This window comes from Thermobia domestica, chromosome 1, assembly GCF_964235325.1.
Source record: "Thermobia domestica chromosome 1, izTheDome1.hap1.1, whole genome shotgun sequence".
Classification (NCBI taxonomy): Eukaryota; Metazoa; Arthropoda; class Insecta; order Zygentoma; family Lepismatidae; genus Thermobia; species Thermobia domestica.
This window is the reverse complement of record NC_137454.1, coordinates 202,480,119-202,502,526: the sequence shown is the minus strand read 5'-3', so window position 1 is coordinate 202,502,526 and position 22,408 is coordinate 202,480,119. Positions and strand designations below refer to the sequence as shown.

Genomic DNA, 22,408 nt, shown 5'->3' with positions numbered 1-22,408 from the left:
CTCTTTGATCAGGAAGCTCTTCATCGGTTGCGAATGCATTACGACAAAAATGGCCACAATTCTTTGCAGCTGATGATTGACGGTTTCTTAAGCACAATGCGTTCGCTCATTCATCACACATTAAATTGCTCATGTGTTAGCAATCTTGCAGCCCAGATTTGTTGCCGTACGATTTCTGACTGGTCCCAGAATTTAAATCATCTTTCCAAGGTAAGATATTCTATACCATCAATGAGATCCATGCCAATACGAAAAGGTAGTTATTCGCAATTCCACATTATAACTTCGTGGAATGTTTTGAATAGTGGAAACTCTACTGAGCGAAGTGTGTAATATCTTAAAGTGCGTACTTGAAAGGAGACTGAAGCGTTCTGGTCTTACAATGTTTCTTGTATTGGGTACACTTTACTAAATATATAAAGTTTTTTACTATATGGCTCGATACTTTCAGGACAGACTTCGTGTGTGTATATAAAGATAACCAAGAAAGTTCTGTCACCTTCGAACATCGATATGCCACTTAAGACGTACCTGGAAGATGAAAAATAGTCCCCATCAGCATCGACGACCTTCTGCCAACGTTCTGAAAGACCCTGGATTCCATCGCGGTAGAACTTGATGGACTGTGAAGCGGAGAAGGTATCAAGTGCATTTTGCACCTCTACTAGGGATTTGAATTGGAGTCCTCGAAGGTGACTGTCCAAGGAATGGAACAGATGATGATCGGATGGTGCAATGTCCGGGGAGTATGGCGAATACAATAGTGTTTCCCGTCCAAAGCGTAGAATGGTGTACCGGGTCATCCTAGCCACATGGAGTTTAGCGTTGTCCTGTAACAGGAGGACACTTTTGCGACTCAGAAGTGCCATCTCCAGAGTTTTGAATTTCTCTTAAACACGGCTCGACTGCTGACAGTACACAGTTACATTGATGCTCTGACCAACTGGTAGCAATTCCTGATTTACGATGCCGCGAGCAGTCCACCAAACACACAGGAGGACCTTCTGGTTCGGCTGTTTTGGAACTGGTTCATGGGATGCTAACCAATGATGACGGCGCCGTGGAGCTTCGTACAAGACCCACTTCTCATCACATGTCAACACCCTGTCCAGAAATGGTTTCTTCCTCAGACGGGACAGCAAAGAAACACAGGTGTCTACTCGCATTGCCTTCTAGCCCGGAGTCATATCATGTGGGGCCCATCGACCCAACTTCCGCTTCCCATAGTGCTTCCCAAGTTGATGGAGGTGCTGCCGAATGGTTTCTCCACTCATACTGAATTGAAGTCCCAATTCCTCACGTGTCTGGCCATCGTTTGCCTCAATTGCTGCGTGAAGATCTTCATTTTGTACATGTGGCACGTGGTGCATCTTCCGGCATGTGGTGCATCTTCGAGTGTTTCGTCACCGTCCTTAAACGTGTTAACCACCGCTGCACTGTCCACGTAGTCACAACACCCTTACCAAAGGCCTGGCATATCTTCGGCCCCGCTGTAGCGACGTTTGACCCCAGTTTGAACTTGTACAGCATATAAGCTCTTATGACGGTCTGTGGAGGTTTCATGTTCACTCTGTCCTTACGCAAGTTCCCGGAGTAACTGAAATGCCACAACCAAGTAGTATGTTGGATATACCCACACCAACTACTGACCTTCGCCTTATCCCCATTCGCATTCAACTTACGGTGTGAGGGCTAATAGAACACAGACCTCCACAAAAAGCGACAGAAATTTCTTGGTTACCTTTATAAATTACATGGTACATAATGTAGCTTTCCACGATAAAATTCCTGTTGCAGTTTCTGCATGTTAATTATTAACTTTATCTTAACTTTTAGAGTAACGTTGAGAGATAAAGTTGGTCTAGTCCCAGAACAAGATGGAGCAGTTGTTGAACTTCAGAAAGCGAGATTTGTAGACGGCGAAGCAGAAAAGTGAGTACCAATTTTTATGTATATTTTAAATTTTAAAGGTTCTTAATGTGAAATAGTTACTGTAGGTATAAACTACTTGGTATAACAGTCGCTCAGATGATGAACTTTGTTCTTACCTAATATTTGAAATTTCGAGTGATATATATAAATCTTTAAAACAATTTTTTTTTATCGAGTGTGAATATAAAAAGTTATTAACTGTTGTGTTTAGATTGAAAATTGGAGGATTAATCAGTTGTTTTTAACAGTGTGACAGGGATGGTTCTGTAATGTAATCATATGCCTTCCCAATTAATCCAAAAAATAAATAAATAAAAAAATAAACAATTATGGACATTTCTTCCTGTATACGAATGAGGAACGACCCAACACAAGTTTTAGTATTTTATTATTTAACTTTCCAACCTTAATTGATGCCCATGACAGATATAGCAATAAAGTGAAGTCACAATGATTGTTGGTACCTTCTGTTCATGTGTTCTGGGTTGATTCTTTCTAGCGTCCGCTGCTGTCACAGAACAACCCTTTAAGGTGGATCACCACTCGGAAGTCAGTACATATTTCCGTAACTACTGCACAATGAAACTTTACATGTTATAAATATTGTACTATAAGATAGAGTATTGTTTCAGCTACAGCACAAGACACCGATTCATTTGGTTGTGTCTCCTGATATTGAAAAATGTAACAAATAAAAGAAAATATTTGATTCGTTTTACAATGAGCGCACAAGATGGCACTTGCTCTTAGACCTTAGTAGAAGTGCTCAGTTTTATGAAATGTTTTATTTGTATGTGTAAAGAATTTTAAAGTAACAATCTTATTACGAAATAGGTACATTGTTTGACCATTTTTCGTGTTACGCTTCACATTTTATTTAAATATTAATTTACATTTAAGGAAATAGATTTTGAGAAGAAACATGCGCAGAACGCCATAATGCGTTGTTGCCAAATTTGTACGTTTAGTGTGGTAGCCACAGTAAGAAAATTCCTAGATTCTAGCGTTGCAGTTCGAGAAGCGAAACATAGCTATGAATTAGGTAAGGGTCGAAAACTAATTTCCATGATTACTTCCTTTATTATCTGTCATCAATAAACACTCGACACCATCTGGCAACGCCGCACTATTCAAGCAACGTTTAGCATAGCACTGAGAACACCTAGTGATCCACCTTAAATATCTGGCCTCACGTACGATATAATCACACTTGTCCTTGCGGCGAGCAGAGAGGAGAAAATAGGCACACCCCAATGTGTGGTTCAGCTGCCTCGTACAAAGTAATAAAGGCATTATTAGTAGAAGTTCGAAATTAATAAATAACAACTTGAAAATGACTGTATACGCTTTATTATCGTACTATAAGAGCGGGATCATGCTTCATTGCTTACATGTTTTAGTTCGTCATTTTCATTTCTTAGAAACTTAACAATGCTTAAATGCTTAGACTAAACACAAAAGCTGGCTGTGTCCTAAAAAGAAAAGCATCATCTCAGGTCAGCAACCTTTCGATTGGTTCGACACAGCTTTCTCTCCTTCCTTATCATGGGGAACCAGACTTCTCATTTCTATGTAGTTTTGTTCCGTAAATTTTGTATTATTTGGTCCATATTAGGGATGGCCAATTCCGGAATTTTTACTTTCCGGAATCCGGAAAGTAAAATCGGAAAATTCCGGAATTCGGAAAAATTCCGGATTTCGGAAAAAATCCGGATTTCGGAAAAATTCCGGAATTCGGAAAAAATCCGTATTTCGGAAAAATTCCGGAATTCGGAAAAATTCCGGAATTCGGAAAAATTCCGGAATTCGGAAAAATTCCGGAATTCGGAGAAATTCCGGAATTCGGAAAAATTCCGGAATTCAGAAAAAATCCGGAATTCGGAAAAATTCCGGAATTCGGAAAAAATCCGGATTTCGGAAAAATTCCGGAATTCGGAAAAAATCCGTATTTCGGAAAAATTCCGGAATTCGGAAAAATTCCGGATTTCGGAAAAAATCCGGAATTCGGAAAAATTCCGGATTTCGGAAAAAATCCGGATTTCGGAAAAATTCCGGAATTCGGAAAAATTATTTTTTCTTTTTGTAATCCTAAGAATTTTGTTCAAATGCAAACGAACAAATTTCCTTTTTGTAATCCTAAGAATGAATGATGCAAGTTAAGCTGAAACTTATATCTTAAAGTATACACTACTCAATCTTCCCATGGTTAATGAGATGTAGTCCAAAAGTACGATGTACTCCTAATATTTAATTTTTGTTTTACTGTGATATTGTCCAGAGGTAAGACATATATTACACTGAGATAAACAACTTGACATAATGAAGATGTTATCATACGTAGTTTTCCAGAAAATCGTGAGAAACGATTTTTTATGAAGTTAAAATATGCGTCGCTTGTTGCCAGTGTAATGCAATTGATAACTTTTATGCTGGAATAGTCTTCTTCTTCTGCTTCTTCTTCTTATTCTTATTATTATTATTATTATTATTATTATTATTATTATTATTATTATTATTATTAATCGTTTATGTACTGTAAAAGAAAAATATGAACCGTTAAGTAGTATATTTTATCTTGTTTTTTGATATCTTCTAACAGTAATAACAAATTGCTTGTAAATACGCAATGATTATCAAGGACAATGGCATATTAATGTAAGGACTACTCTGCAGACTAGCAATAAACAATAAACAATAACATAAACAATAGTCCCAAAAAAAAAGTAACTAACTTGGGCACGTCAGAATATTCGCGAGAATATAGGGACGCATTGAGACTAGCAAAAAACGTGGTGTTATTATTACTCAAAGGGCCGTACGATGGAGGCTTTAACGTTAATGTTAATGGCACCAATGAGCACTTACTTGCTCTAATGGTTAACCTCACTTTTGAGATGATTCTTAGAAGTGGGCGTGTTGGCATGCAGTTGGAGTACTAACGATTTGCGTCACTATCGAACACTAACGTAGCACTAGCGACGTTTAAAGTCGAAATTGGAGTCTGACATAAGTGGCTTGTCAACTTCACGGACATTATATTTTCCTTGAATGCGAGAATTTTGCGCCCTACCACAAAAATAGGAAAAAATGCACTCGCAATATATTTGCACTGGAATGTTTGCGCCCTACCCCAAAAAGAGGGGAAAATGCGCCGGCTATATATTTGCACTGGGATGTTAGCGCCCTACAATTCAACTTATTATTGTATTGTGTAAAGTAACTTCCACTCGCACTTGAACTAGGCTTGCCTCTCATCGTCTCAGTGAGTTACTCCATCCGTTATAATATTCCGAACAAATGAAAAAAAAATACAATTTTAGTTCACTAAAGGGCAATCCATACAAATACAATTTTTCATTATACTACAAAATTTACAATAAACGTATAAATGACTGATATATAATTATTTATTAATATAATCAAAGAGTATAATTTAATCTACAAAAGGCTGTTTGGCTCTACCCAGATATCTCTGTTCACAATCCTTGAGAGTTGTTTGGCTTTTCAGGACACAAAATATAGAAAAGAAAATGTAAAGTGAATGTAAAATCAGTTCAGTAATATTATCAAGAAAACTATGTACAGTGTGTTTACTTGCTGGAATTACACTTCAAACACACAATTGCGTTCAGTCGTTCTTTCAGGAAAAATGTTCCGGGGGGCACATTTAGTATTCCGGAGGGGGGTCACTGCTGGTACTATTCTATTTATTATTATATTATAGACGTATTATTTTGGTCTCCTCCGAGGGGGCACTCTGAGAGCTCTGGGGAGGCCAGTGTTCCCCCAAAATCATCTCTGGAAGAAGCAGTGATTGCGTTGATCCGTTGTGTTCTTTTGGCTTATATTGAAGTTTATTCTCCCCTTATATAGCCACAATGAAAATAAATCACAAATGGCATGGTTGTGGGGGGAGGATTGTTTATGCTGTAATGTCAGCCCCTCCGAGGAAATGCGTAAGCTCCAATAGGTTCTTTTATTTCGCAGGTCTCAAACTTCCCGGTGGAGGTACATCGCAGGCGCAATTTTCCCTGTTCTTGAGGTAGGGCGCAAATTTCCCAGACGCAAAATTCTCGACACCGTTCGAATGACCTCGGAAGACTATATCTTTTTCAATACTTTTTTATAATTTTTTACTCGAGATTTCTTCATAGCTTCTTATTAAAATACTTACTAATATATCCTCATTTTATTGTCCTAACCAATCAATATGGGTATGTTGTCAGTAAAATATTTAGATTGATCGAGCCTCTGGTGTGTAACCACAGTATCATGCCCCCATTAGAAATCTTGGCTAAACGAATCAATATATGTTGCCAATAAAATAGTTTAGAATGATTGAGCCCCTGGTAAATAACCATAGTATTTCGTGACAGACCCCCCCCCCTTCCTATTACCATATTCTAGCTACGTGCCTGACTCAGCTAAATCTCTACATTCTTTACCAAGCACACATTTTCTAAAGCGGAAAATGCTCTCTAAATACCTAAGCTCATTATTTTCAGCAGATGCACAAACTGGGTAACATGCTATCTACATGAATGTTATATATGTCGATTACTGGAAACCGCTTCTCGCTATCTATTACCATATTTACTATATAATGATTAACGTTAAAACCGGAAATGGTTGATTTGTACCGCTTCCGGTTTGAATATTACATTCATCAGGGAACTCGATTCTTAACTATTGACTCTGTACATCATGGCCAAAATTGATTGGTAATCCATCAGATAGTTCTTGAGACTGTTTGTTTCACTGACGGACAGAATGAATATATGGCTATAGAGTTTTGATAAACTAAATTCGTTAATGAGTGATGATGGAACAAATATAAGAAAGGGAACCAAGAGTACCACCGGGAAAATTTTCGAACACAAAATTAGCCATCGAAAACCCACATGTCCTGGGTTAGAATACCATAGATGAAAACTCTACCACTGAGTCATCAATCACCCGCTTATTAGTTTTGTTAACTATTATATTAATATAAATTAATGAATGCCTGCTTATGTTAATTATTGAACAATTACATTGTATACTTCGTAAAGTCAATTTGTATTTACTGTACATACAGTGAGCGCAGAAAGTGTTCGTACACCTATGCTATTGAAACGAGAATGCCTGCGAAAAAGAAACAGAAAATTTAAGAAGTGTAATAACACACACAATATGAATAATGAAAACTAAGCTTTATGAATATATCAATAAAGAACCACAAAGACAAGTTTAATGGTCAGAAAGTAAATAAATTCCGTAGAAAATATATAGAGTAGACGCAAAAAGTGATCGTACACCTGACGTACGAATACGAAACAAAGATACCACAACTGGGGTTCACTAGTATTCACCTGAGTATACACCTCTGTATAGCATGACGAGTAACAGAATGAGTTTAGTTGTGAATAGGAGTGAAAAAACTGCACGGTGGGCTGTCGAAATGGGAAGCAACCGAACAGAAACAAATGAGGAGACAAGAAAAGTAATTATTAAAGTGCATAAGAAGGGTAAGTCTTTGAGAAAGATAGCAAACCTCAGGGGCAGATCCAGAGGGGGGCGATCGGGGCCATCGCCCCCCCCCCACATGAGGAAACTTTCTTATTTTATATATAAATAAACCCATCCATAACAAGTTTGGAGCTCTTAAAAGTAGCAGTATTACTGCCGACCGCCCCTTCCCCAGAAGTCCGTCCTGGATCCGCCCCTGTATAGAGTAGCCACAATCGAGTATTTTCCGCTGTATGTTTGGAGTCGTTGTCTTGCTGAACAATAAATTGTTTTCAAGAACCATCTTCTGCCCACTAGTATGGAGATATTCCTTTAATATGTTAATATACACTTTGTAGATCATCACTCCATCGATAAGGTGGAGACGACCCACTCCTGAGGCACTCATACAACCCCAGACGAGCACGGACCCTCCTCCGTGTCTTACTTTAGAGACGAGATTTTGAGGATTCATCTCTGTATTCACCTTGCGCCATACCATACGCCTCCCATTGGACTCGATAAAATTAAATTTATTTTCGTCCGAAAATATGACCCTATTCCAGAAAGAAGCCTGATCCCTTATCTTTATACTCTTTTTCAAACTTTAGTCTCTTTATACGATTTGTCTTGTTCACCCAGAACATTTTCCTGGCTATCCGACCATGATACCCTGCAAATATTCCGCACTGTACTGGCTGATACTTTAACACCGCGTGTTTCCAGATCCGTTGCCAATTGCACAGCACTACTTTTTGGAACCTTTTTTCTTTCCCTAATAATGTAACGTTTAACTTGTTCACTCAACACTCTTGGTCTTCGAGTTCTTTTTTTATTATTTTTTTTATGGTTTCGCACAGTGATAGAAACATTATACATCGCAATTATTGTTTGTACTGTTGAACAAGGCCTGTCTGCAAGGTTTGCCAGGGGCGGATCCAGGACGGACTTCTGGGGGGGGCGGTCGACGGTAATACTGCTACTTTTAAGAGCTCCAAACTTGTTATGGATGGGTTTATTTATGTATAAAATAAGAGTTTCCTCTTGTGGGGGGGGGGGCGATTGCCCCCTCTGGACCCGCCCCTGACTCTATAATACCTTGAAACAGCTTCGCACACCTCCCCAATCCCCAGACATGAACCCCATAGAACATCTATGATCTGTTCTGGAGACAAGAATCAGAAGGCACAGCTTGTCTACTAAAGAAGGCCTAAGAAAAGCTATTCAAGAAGAATGGGACATAATCAGTCCCGAAGCTACAGAACTACGAACTACTACAGGTGAAATCAATGCCACGAAGATTACAGACAATCATTAACGCACAGGGTAATCCCACAAAATATTAAATAACGTAATATACTTTATAAGCATTAATTCAAGCATAAGTGTACGGTGACTTTTTGCGTTTACAAAAAAGGAATTCTCTCTTTTCTTCTGAACAAAACAGTGATTGTGTTTGTTTGGCCTTTCTCTTGTATATAGAAATAAAATGTATGAATGTGTAGTCTTAATTCTGGTTATATATATATTTTTCCACCTCCCGTTCTCATGCTAGCTGTTTTCAATATAAACTATGCACGGTGTACGAACACTTTCTGCGCTCACTGTAGGTATGTTGACAATAAGCGAATGTTATTAGAATATTTGTTGAGATTTATTTTCCTTCACTGCCTTTCGCCTGATTAAAAAGTAGTTTGCAGTGCTTTGGAGCAGCTGCAGGTGGGAACGCGATAATGTTTGAGACATACCGGCGACTTTTTTGTGTGTGAAAATAAGATCTTTCTCATAAAGTAGTAAATAACTGCAGTAGCAATTGTCTACGTAAATGATAAAGACATATCCAACTACAAGAAATTAATACAGTATATATAGCCTATTCATTATTGTGTTTCTCTTTTAACAACTACTAGCTAAGGATGGCCAATTCCAGAATTTTTACTTTCCGGAATCCGGAAAGTAAAATCGGAAAAATTCCGGATCTCGGAAAAATTCCGGATTTTTTCTGAATTCCGGAATTTTTCCGAAATCCGGAATTTTTCCGAATTCCGGAATTTTTCTAAATTCCGGATTTTTCCGAATGTCGGAATTTTTCCGAAATCCGGAATTTTTCCGAATGTCGGAATTTTTCCGAAATCCGGAATTTTTCCGAATTCCGGAATTTTTCCGAAATCCGGAATTTTTCTGAATTCCGGAATTTTTCCGAATTCCGGAATTTTTCTAAATTCCGGATTTTTTCCGAATGTCGGAATTTTTCCGAAATCCGGAATTTTTCCGAATTCCGGAATTTTTCCGAAATCCGGAATTTTTCCGAATTCCGGAATTTTTCCGAATTCCGGAAAGTAAATTTTCCGATTCCGGAAAACAAAATTTCCGGAATCCGGATTCCGGAAAATTTTGGCCATCCCTAGTCCATATATTTCAATCGCAGCCTTCCTTTACGTATTTTTTTCTTATGTAATTTCCTCTATAAATACTAACGAGATTCTTAAATGTCTTACAATGTGTCCAATCATCCTATCTCATCTTCTCTCATTTGATACCTTGTCCGTCCATTTAATTTTCATCGTTGTTCTGTAGCACCACATTTCAAAGATTTCCATTCTTCATTTTTCCTCTTCTCCTATTATCCATGTCTCACATCCGTGTAATGCCACGCTCCACACGTATGCCTTCATCAACCTTTTCTTCAATTGTATGCCAATGCTTCCGGTTACAAGTTTCTGTTTTGCTTCAAATGCCGCCTTCGCCTGAGCTATTCTAGATTTTACATCTTGTTTACACCTATTATCGCTCGTTATTTTAATCCCAAAGTAACAGAACTTCTCTACTTTTTCCGCCAGATGATCTCCTGTTTTGATATTCATTTTTCCTGTTGTTTGTTTTCTAGTACATCTCATAACTTTTATCTTGCTCTTGTTAATCTTCATGTTAAATTTGCTGCTAAGTAGCTGTTGCATACCTTTTAGATCTGTCTGCAATTTTTTCTCACTGTCTGCCAACATTATGATATCGTCCGCAAACCAAGCGTGTGTATTTTCTTACCGTGAATAGTTACGCCTGTGCTGTGAACGTCCTTGATTTGTTTTATTGCTTCTTCAATGTTGAGATTAAAATCCTTGTCTAACCTTTTTCTGAATTGCTGCTTCTTCTCTCACTCCTTCTTTGGTTATTGCCCTCTGTTCTTTCTACAGGTTATATATTATTCTTCGCTCCTGACATTTATTCTTGCTTTATTCAAAATTTTGAACATATTGTTCCATTGTACGTTTCCAAACTTTTTTTTCCAGGTCTAGAAATGCTACGTAAGTTGCTTTTCCTACTCGAATTCTTTCTTTTAGCAATCCTCTTAATCCAAGTATTACTTTCCTCGTTCCTGTTCATCTGCTAGTACTTCTACCTTGGATTCCAATCTTCTATAAAGCATCTTTGTCTAGATTTTTGAAGTATGCGTAAGCAAGCTTATCGTTCTTTGATTCTCACATTTATCAGCACATACTGTCTTTGGTATTGGCACTATCTTGCTGGTCTGGAAGTCTGTAGGCACCAAAAAAGGAAAAGAAATAGTAAGTGCAAGTTGATTTGAGGCAGTGGACCGAGGCTGCTTACATGACAAAAGAAAAATATTTTATACAATCGTCAACAACAAGCTTTTATTTTCGGCAATATATTGTATAGAAAGGTTCTCGAGAAGCAGAGGGTGGAGGTATTCATAGTAATAGCTTTTAGCGTGGTTATTCAAGTTGCATATGCAGTATCGAAAGTAAAAACGTTATAGTTGTGGTGTTCGGTGTTCATTGAATCTAGTGTTCCTATGCAGATAACAAGCATGTCGGTTTCCAAGTATACCAAGACCACATTCAGTCCTTCCTGGTTGTTAGATAATTTTATCGTAGATTCGAGAAGTACCAGTGACAAACTTTCTTCTCGCTGCAACACTTGCTTGAGCATCTTTTCGCTTAGTAACATGGAACGGTAGCGGTAACAAGTGACGTGAAAAGTAAGAAAATATGCAGAATGCCACGTCCATCTCCATATTAACAACTGTTAATGCCTTTGCGAATAAAGAAAACATGCCAGTACCTTCTAACTTGGAGTGTCATTCTATTTGTATTTGATCTGTACAGAACTTAGAGGTTTCTAGTGATGTTATATACTCAAATGTAGATTCTACGATGCAAGGGGTACGAGTTCGAGGACGAAACAAAAAGTTTACAGCGATTTTTCGTAAAAGATAGCTTACAAAAACAAAATCAATGCTCACTGTTGTTCCAGATGTAAAAGTATGTTACCAAACAGTGTGATTGCCAAGAAAATTCAGCGTCAACTTAAATTCAGCATTCGTTTATAGGTTAGTAAACTAATTCATCATACTAGAAGTGAACTAATTCAGTTCTTGAAGGAGAATGTGCGATTCTGGACTACCATGAAAGTACAAATGTGCACGCGTTATTTGATATCGGCGTCTGTAGAGAATTTTAAGCTTCTGATCTGTTAATAGCTTTGAAAGAAACATATTCACCATTGAATTTAGAAAGATCATTCAGATGTCAATGGATGGCTCCAATGGCTTATTTCTGCATATCTTCAAGTCAAATGTCAAGACGTCGCCAAATGACCTTATAATCTTTTCTTTTCATAGAGCATTTAAGACTAAATTGAGCCAACGAACTGAAGAATCGTAAAATTTATTTGTTTATTTATTTGCACCCATTACAGGAGATAAACCCCAATTACAATAGGCTTACAAACAATAAAGTATAAGAATTTCATAAATACAGCAAAAATACATAGATTCAAACAAAGTAAACAAAAGTTACAATAAGCAAAAGAGAGAATTACATACTTTTTTTTTAATTATTTGCATTAACATGGGATTCATAATCCAAAACAGTAAAAGTAATATATACACATACATACGTACACATGCACACTCATACATACATACATACATATATATATATATATATATATACAAATACATACAGATACATATACGTACATATACATACACTGTACACGTACATATACACTATCTGATCAAAAGTATCCGGATACCCCCCAAAACATACGTTTTTCATATTAGGTGCATTGTGCTGCCACCTACTGCCAGGTACTCATTATCAGCGACCTCAGTAGTCATTAGACATCGTGAGAAAGCAGAATGGGGCGCTCTGCGGAACTTACGGACATCGAACGTAGTCAGGTGATTGGGTGTCACTTGTGTCAGAAGTCTGTATGCGAGATATCCACACTCCTAAACATCCCTAGGTCCACTGTGTCTGATGTTATAGTGAAGTGGAAACGTGAAGGGATACGTACGGCATAAAAGCGTACAGGCCGACCTCGTCTGTTGACTGACAGAGACTGAAGACAGTTGAAGAGGGTTGTAAAGTGTAATAGGCAGACATCTAGTCAAACCATAACACAGGAATTCCAAACTGCATTTGAATCCACTCCAAGTACTATGTCAGTTAGGCGTGAGGTGAAAAAACTTTTGGAATTCATGGTCGAGCGGCTGCCCATAAACGACACATCACGCAGGTAAATGGCTAACGACGCCTCGCTTGGTGTAAGGAGCGTAAACATTGGACGATTGAACAGTTTAAAAACGTTGTGTGCAGTGACGAATTACGGTACACAATGTGGCGATTCTTTGGCAGGGTGTGTGTGTGGCGAATGCCCGGTGAACGTTATCTGTCAGCGTGTGTAGTGCCAACAGTAAAATTCGGAGATGGTGGTGGTATAGTTTGGTCATGTTTTTCTTGGAGGGGGCTTGCACCCCTTGTTGTTTTGTGTGGCACTCTCACAGCGCAGGCCTACATTGATGTTTTAAGCACCTTCCTGCTTTCCACTGTTAGAGAGCAATTCAGGGATGGCGATTGCATCTTTCAACACGATCGAGCACCTGTCGATCGAGTCATACTGCATGGCCTGTGGCGGAGTGGTTACACGACCACAACATCCCTGTGATGGACTGGCCTGCACAGAGTCCTGACTTGAATCCTATAGAACATCTTTGGGATGTTTTGGAACGCCGACTACGTGCCTGGCCTCACCGACCTACATCGATACCTTTCCTCAGTTCATCACTCCGTGAAGAATGGTCTGCCATTCCCCAAGAAAACTTTCAGCACCTGATTGAAAGTATGCCTGCTAGAGTGGAAGCTTTCATCAAGGCTAAGGTTGGGGCAACACCGTATTGAATTCCAGCAGTACCGATGGAGGCCGCTACGAACTTAAGTAAGTCATTTTCAGCCAGGTGTCCGGATACTTTTGATCACATAGTGTACATGGAGTATTTCTAAGAAGAAGAGAGAACATGTTAAACTATACTAAAACGAAATGAAATCATAATAACTAGCTGGCGAGTCTGAAACACTGAACGCAACTGTTCATATAAATTTAAAACCTAAATACAAAACAGTTATCATATTGTTTATTTCAATGTCTAAGAACTCTGCATAATTTATTTAAGAATGTTCTAGCACGCCGTACCGACTATAGAGGCTCAGAAAATTTTCCAGTGAAATTTTGTTCTTTGTCGGCTTGAAAATAGAGTGTTGCTTAGCTATCCGTTGACATTTATTCGTATCTTCTGTTGTATATTCAAGGTGTTGGGAAGGATAAGAAAAGTTCCCAGCTCTTCGAGATGTTAGTTCGTGTCAGGTATGTTTGGAGTAAAATAAAATACTTATTCCTAAACTTACATCTTTAAGGCATCTGGTCTAGAAAGAGAACCTTTTCTTTCTAGATTTCAAACTGTTTGAATTTTAATGTTTCTACGGGATCTGATGTTGGAGTGAATCGCATTTAGTCCCTTTTAGCTGAATTAGTTGAAAATAATTTTATTAGATGGCAACAGGTCAGATAGGATTATGAGTCAGTTCAAAGAGTCTTGTTCGAGTCGACCATTATGAGTCAGTATTCTAAAGCTGGTCAACATTTGGATGACTTTTGGCTAAATTGGATACTTCAGAGTGCAATGATGTAACAGATGATCTTGGTCTTGATTTCTCTCATAAAAATTAATAATAATAATTTAAAAAAAAAAAATAGTTGCATGCAGACTTCCGTGCGATAGAGTAGCTTCTGGTGACCTTGGAAAGTATCCATAAGGAAATCCAAGATACATCCACAAAATGCTCGTACTCGTTTTGCAGAAGACAAATCAATGATGAGAAGAAGAGGAAAAGAAAGAAAAAGAAGCTGAAGACAGAGAAATAAAGATCATTCTGAACGCGCTTAAAACTAAAAAGACTAAAATAATGAAAGATATGCGCAATATTGATGAGAAAATAAAACGTTTGGAGAAGTGAAATTAATTACATAATACTATTGATTTTTTTCTAAACATATGTCGTTAATATAGAACACTTAGTTTTATGTATATACATCCAGCCTTTTTCAGTGAATATCTTAACTGTGACTTTTTCCTTTCATATGTGACGAAACTTGCATGTGACTAACGTTAGAAATTCAAGTTTCAGGGAAGATGTTTAATTCCTTGCTTTATACAGAAATTTCTATTTCGTAAGTGTTCTGTAATTGCATAATAAAATACGTTATATTTGTTCTTATATTATTCATTGCTTTAGTTGATTAGGGAAAAAATGTATTACTTACGCATCATATTGTCATGTTCTTTTGGTCTTATTTTTCCAAATCCAAACCATTCATGGGATTTTTCCATGAACATGGGAAAGCCTATGTGGCTAATTACATATCAGAGAAAATTTCAAAAAATGTTCTGGAAAACGGGGAAAAGTCAGCATTCCGTAATATTTGTCGCCATCCTACTCTAAATTTGTGCTTAACATTGTACGATTTTAAACCTGATATGCAATCCTATATGATAAAAACTACATAATAAGTGTAAATAAATGGCTTATAAGATTTTAGATTTACTTTTGTGGTTATTTATAGTAGTGTTATGGTGTGCTATAAACTATATTTTTATTGAAAAAAGAATAAAGTATAAGCATTTAAGAAAAGATCAAGTAATTTAGTTTGACCTGCTGCGCAAAATAATAATAATAATAATAATAATAATAATAATAATGTTTAAATGTTTATTAGGGACAAACAGCTACAGCCACAAAGTGCCCCCAGGAAGGATTATACAAATATAGGGCGCTTACATTTAAATAACATAAATTGAAACATGCAAAAAATACATGCAATGGGTATTACAGATATAATTACAATGAAAAGCATAATGAGAAAACAAATAAGCAGAAATATCATCTTAAGTACATCTCAAACAAGTACACCCTGTCATGAGACTAAAATAACATATTGATATGAGTATACAGTAGGAAAAAAAGTATATAACATATTAAAAGGAACATACATATAATCAAAGTTACAAATGAACATACATGAAAATCATAAAATAATATAAGCATGATTTTCAAATCAATTGACACCTTAATTAAAGTACACTCATACAAAGACAGAAATAAAAATAAGATAAATTTACCAAAGAATACAAAATAAGCATATGGCATGTGAAACTCATAACCGAGACAATAATAATAATAAAAAGAAGTGTAATATCAAAAAAAGCAAAGATAAAAGAAAAAGATGATAGGAAAAGAGAAAGAAAGTTAAAAGAGAGAACAAGAAAACAACCTAAAAAAATTAAATTTTCAAATTAAAAAAAAAAAAATTCAAATGGCACCTTACAAGTTAAAAAAAAAAATTATTTGTCCTTTAGAATTTTAATTAATTGTGAACGAATTTTAATAAAATTACTTTGAAAGATATCTATAGCATAGTAGTACTTATTGGCTGTATCTATAGTTTTATAAATTGAACTCTTCAGGGTAGGAACATTCGAAACAAAGGGTACAAAATTTCTAACATTGCGATATGGAATTCTTATGGACCAGAGACCATCAATAGAAAAGACACCTTGAAGAATATTATGAAAAAAACTTAAATCAAAAATACACCGCCTATCAGTTAGAGGTAACAAATAAAGCTCTTTAGATATGCAAGACAAACTCTTATCTTTGAAGTTTTTAAACTTCCATCGTAACCAAGCCAAAAAATTGTTTTGAACAGATTCTATAGCATTTACAAAATACTTAGTTTCACAATTCCAAATAACAGTGCAGTATTCCAGATGGGATCGCACATTGCAAATGTACAGAGTCTTACAGGTGTTGACACTCGAAAAATTACGACATAGACATTTTAACATAGCTAAGTTCTTCCTAGCCTTAGAAGTTATTACCTATAAGTGCTTATTGAATAATAACTTGTTATCCAAAAATTATTCCTAAATCCTTGACATAGGCTCCAAAATCGATTCTCTGTTTACCGACTGTATAATTATACAAAAGAAGATCAGTTTTCCTTGAGAAAATTATGCCTTTAGTTTTGGTAAAATTCAAAGGCAAAAAATTGGTTTCAGACCACTTGACCACTAATTCAATATTATCTTGTAAGGATACTTGATCTTGAAAGGTTTTAATTTCTTTAAAAAATTTTATGTCATCGGCATACATCAAATATCTACAATTTAACTTCTCAGGTAGATCATTTACATACAACAAAAACAGCAACGGATCAAGATTAGAGCCTTGAGGCACACCAGATGTTATATTATGAATAGAAGACATATAGCCATTATACCTTACTTTGAATTTCCTATTGTTTAAGTACGAATCTAGCCACTTTATTATTTGATTCGATAATTTGTACTTATACAACTTACTTATCAATAAGTGATGAGGTAATTTGTCAAAAGCTTTGGCAAAATCAAAGTAAATAACATCTGTCTGACCACCCGATCGAATAACAGAAAACAAACTATGTACAAAGCATGCCAAATTTGTAGTAACTGATTTACCATTTATAAACCCATGTTGATTTACATCCAACTGATCACGTACAGCATTATACAAGTAGTTGTACATTATTTTTTCAAAAATTTTAGGAATAACATTCATTATAGATATTGGTCTATAATCGTTAATTTTGTCACCTTTAGTCTTAGGTATTGGTGTTACGGCTACAATTTTCCAGGCTTCAGGATAAATGTTTTCATTTAAACTCCAATTAAACAAAGATGCTAACACTGGTGAGATTACCTCAGCTACACCTTTTATTATAAAAACAGGTATTCCATCTATACCTGACGCAGATTTAGTCTTTAAGGATTTAATAGCATCTCTTACATTTCTAGTTGTAATAGGATGTATTTTCGTTTCACAAAAAGTTTCTGATGATGTTAAATAATTATTTGTATTGCTAATATTTGAAAATGTCTGGTAGACTGATGCGAAATACTCTGCAAACAAATTTGCCAACGACTCGCAGTCGGTAACCAGAGAATCATTTACTACTATTCCAGTTGCAGTCTTGTTATTACCCTTAGATACATATCTCCAAAATTTCTCAGGATTACTTTTTAATTGATTTTCCATTTTAATATAGTGAATACGTTTGTCATCTTTTAACTGAGTCTTAAAGGCCTTGCGGCAGTTAGCAAATAATAAATAGTCTTCGTGTTTTAATGTATTTTTATACTTTTTATGAGCTAAATTCTTTACTTTTAATAAAGAAACAGATTTTTTGGAGTACCAACACGGATATTTAGATATTCTTGGCCTAGATTTCGGAATATTTGTTTCCATAGCTAATACAACTGCTTTTTCAAAATTGACAACAGCTTCATTTATATCTGGTTTTAACAAGATATTATACCAATCTATATTGGCCAGTTGTTGATATAATGCATAATAATCACCTCTAACAAATTGAAAACGTTCAGAAAACTTATTTATTTTACAACCTTTAGGTAAAAACACAATGATTTCAATCGGATAATGAAAAATGTCAGGATAGACCATGCACTGATTGGTTTTTCTTGACATAGAAGTAGCATTTGTGATAACAAGATCAAGAGCAGAAACTGAAGGTTCAACACACAGGTTAGTATTTTCCAAAAAAACAGACAATTGCTGAAACTTCAATTTGGAGTAATAATGTATTCCTGGAAGCTGTTCATTATTTAACCAATCAACTTTGGATATATTGAAATCTCCAAGAATCAATATATCATTTTCCAAAGGATTTAACCTACTAGAAATATGGTTCAAATAATTTTCAAAATTCACAGGGGAAAAAGTTGGTTGAAAATAAACACACGATATTAAGAGATTCTTTCCAGTATTACATTTTAATTCAATCCACACACATTCACTTATAAGTTCAAGATCAGGCCTGCGATTCACCATAAAGTTTTTCTTTATTGCTATCAAAGATCCACCACCTCTTTGACATGACTCTTCACTATATAATCTGTCGGCTCTAAAACATGTATAGGTATCTGGGAAATAATCGTAGTCTCTATGAATATCGGATAACCATGTTTCTGTTACTGCAATTATATTCACAATCAGAAATTGAAGAGAAAAAATCACTACTTTTAGTTCTAAGTCCACGGACATTTTGATACCAAATTTTAAGGTTTAGATTCATCATGCTTAGTAGGAGAATTATGATTAGTAACTTCGCCATAATTCAGCAATCTACCATAGAAAGGACCTATGAGAACACCTGTAGGCCACACTTTAGGATCATTAATTCGGGAAAAGTCTAATTCATTCACCTCTATATGAAAGGAAGAATAAGAATTATGTTTAGTCTTCAATCTGGTACAAACCACTTCTTTCACATTGAGTTCCTTAACAATTCCTTCAACTTCTTCACTAGTAACTAACGGGTTAAGTCTTGTTACAAACAGTGCTTTTCTTCTTGATTTAGATACCAGGTTTGAATTACCTGAGCCACAGCCAACGGTGAGTTTCCTTGGTTCTCTCCGAGAATCTGAAATCGGCAAATTGTTAGCTCTCAGAGCTTGAAATGGTTTATTATTTTTGGATATTACTTGAGACCAGAGTGAAGGTGTGGATTTAGAGGATATTTGCTCATCTTTTCCAGTTTCACTATTATCCATTAAATGTGGGAAATGATTTTGATCATTGATGTTTGGAGTCGGTGTAAAGTCTTATTCAAAGTCCTGGTTAGAAGTTGAGATCTTACGGGTGTAGACTTGTTCCCCAATTAACAAACTTCTCAACAAAGAGTTTTCTTTCCTCAGACTTACAGTTTCATTTTTAAGTTCAAATAGTTCATGTAAAAGTTCACTCTTGATCTTGTTTACACTAAATTCAAGTAATTTTGATATCATTTCAAAGTCCATAGAAGAACCCTTACAACAAGATAACTGGTCATCTTGTCTCTTTTCATTTTCAGAGACACGTAGTTGCCTAGCACTAGTTGAACTACCACAAACAAAAAAATTATCTTTTTGAACACAAGCATTACATTTAAATTCACTTAATTGGATATGTTCCTTTTTACTAATTTGTTCAAAGCAAGCTGAGTGACATTTTCTCTGACAAGTATTACATTTAACAGTTTTCTGCTTTCCATATATACATTGATTACATTGTGGACAATCATCTGCTAGAGGTGCCATTTAATATAAACATAATAACACTAAAAAAAATTAAAAGAGAAAAAAATAAAAAAAAAAACGAACGCGCACACAGACGTACAAAAGACTCCAAACGGCCAAAAAGGAATCTGTTCACAAGTTTAAAAAAAAGAAATCAGCTTCTCGACCTGCCAGAGGATCTAAAATCACTGAAGACCTCACGACCCAACCTATTGTGAAGCTTAGGAACAGAGAAGATGGAAAGGTCCCTGCTTAGCCATCATAGAGCCCTGGTGCAAGATACTAATGCACCTCGACTTACTGCTCACGGTGTTTCCAGCCCCACCTCGTGGAGGAAGGGACAGTTACTCATTGATGGTAATTGGCCAGAAAAAAGGAAAAGACCTTAAAAGAAATGAGCAACCACGGGGCCAAAGGCCGAGAAGCGATAATAATAATAATAATAATAATAATAATAATAATAATAATAATAATAATAATAATAATAATAATAATAATAATAATAATAATAATAATAATAATATTTTTATTATTATTATTATTATTATTATTATTATTATTATTATTATTATTATTATTATTATTATTATTATTATTATTATTATTATTATTATTATTATTATGTTAACGTAAAATCCTTGAGTATTGTAATATTTGAAGGAAAAGGGTGCGTTCTAGTTGTTACATGATTAATTCATTACAATGATACTTATTATTGTCTCTTCCAGGTTGGAGGCTACAAGCAATTGACATACAGCTTTAGTAGTGATGTTATTGAAGTGGTGGGAAGAAACCAAATGTATTCTTCAGATGCTTAGTCATTATGGTGGCTTTTCTAACGCTAAGGGCAGTAAATTTTGTTTGGGAATTAAAGGGCATACTGTTTTATGATAATAAGAATAAAGTTTGATTAATGTCTTTTCTTAATTATGGATGAATACTCATGTACATCACAAAAAAAAGTAGAATTTTATTAATTAGAAAGAGTGAATTTGTAAGCAGTTGTGATAAAAACTGTGTGATAAATTTACATAACATGATTATGTAGCATTATTACTTTTGTATTTTAATATCTTTTAGAAAAGAGTTTTTATACAAATCTATAATACTGATTATCTAATAGATTTATTTAAGCTCTAGTGAAAAGTGATAGGTATTTTTGGTTTCGAGTATAGTTGAATGAATGTGCATTTATATACTATAGTAGACCGGTAAGAAATAGTATGAAGATTGTGATTTTTTGGTTCTATTAGATTAAGATGATCTAGTTTCCAAAGGCGATGTAACAGAAAATCCCCTTATTGTCAATTGAATTCTTTTCGAAATACGTGCATGCTAAGTGACACATAATAGAAAACCAGTAAATGGACTGTTTGGAGTCCAATATCTTACGAAAATAAAGAGAAAAATATTTAGAATCCTAGTATTTAGAAGGATATTTGTTCTTGTAGGAATGTAAAATTGTTGGTGTAAAAAATGTTATTTAAAATGACATATGTGTATAGTTGATCATGACTGTGTATAAGTGTTCAGTAATTCATAGTGAATATAGTTGGAATGTGCACTGAGTAGCAGTCAGACCGATTAATAGTAAGCAACATTTAGGCAGTTAACATTGTGAGTGTAGAAATATTGCAATGGGAAACTATGAGCGGCATTTGCAGTCGATACCGATATAGTAGTGATCAGCGATTATACATAAGCAGAATTGATAATAAGGTAATAGTGTGTCAGTTTGCAGATTTACGTTTTTTTATTAGGCTGTAGCATATTTACTAATAGTACACCTGGAACACATTTTGGAAGATAAAATGTATACCAACACTTTCTAGAAGGCTGGAATAATTTCCAATACTTATTTATTTTCATAAACAAATACTGGTTAATTCCTGTTATCCTATACCTTTATTACTTTGAGATTTCTTCTGAGTACAGATTTTGTTGTAAATACATACACTATGTGATACATACATTAGTAACAATCTGTATTGTATTATATGATAAATTCAGGTCATTTACGAAAATTGCAAAATTACTAATACGTATAACAATGTGATTTGGCTACACAGAATTGGCATTGGTTTTATAGATCGCGTCGAATGAGTGTAGAAGACCAAGTGGAGAGGAGCTTCAAGACTAAAATACCTGTAAGATAATTATAACAAATATATAACAAATACTAATTAATGTGCGCTTATCACATTTAGGATAAACGTAGGTTTTATTTATTTATTTATTTATTTATTCAAAAGTACATTGCTTCGTATTAATACATCAATTTATATAAATTGAAAAATTTCCACTGATGTGGAAGCAACCCATGTGAAGACCTTACTACATGATATGATTTAAGAGGCCTACTACAAATTTTATTTTAAATTGTAGCACTTAAATAGGAGTTCCCTTGGAATGATGAATTTCAGTTATTTGTTTGTGGGACCAGGTACGCTTAGCAAACATTGGCCATATTATAATAATGGGAAGTTTAGATGATACAAGTACCTCAACACTCATCTC

General features: G+C 35.3%; 1 protein-coding gene across 4 annotated transcripts in view; it reads left to right on the top strand.

The window, feature by feature from the left end:
* The window catches only part of Orct (Organic cation transporter), an 86,767-nt gene extending 64,643 nt beyond the window's left edge, over positions 1 to 22,124 (top strand). For all 4 annotated transcript variants that reach the window (XM_081768523.1, XM_081768539.1, XM_081768514.1 and 1 more), the window contains exons 11-12: positions 1,837 to 1,932; positions 20,620 to 22,124. In XM_081768523.1, the coding sequence (XP_081624649.1) occupies positions 1,837 to 1,932; positions 20,620 to 20,641 (118 nt within the window). In that variant the 3' untranslated portion in view covers positions 20,642 to 22,124. The remainder of the gene's footprint in view (positions 1 to 1,836; positions 1,933 to 20,619) is intronic.
* The last annotated feature ends 284 nt before the right edge of the window (positions 22,125 to 22,408 follow it).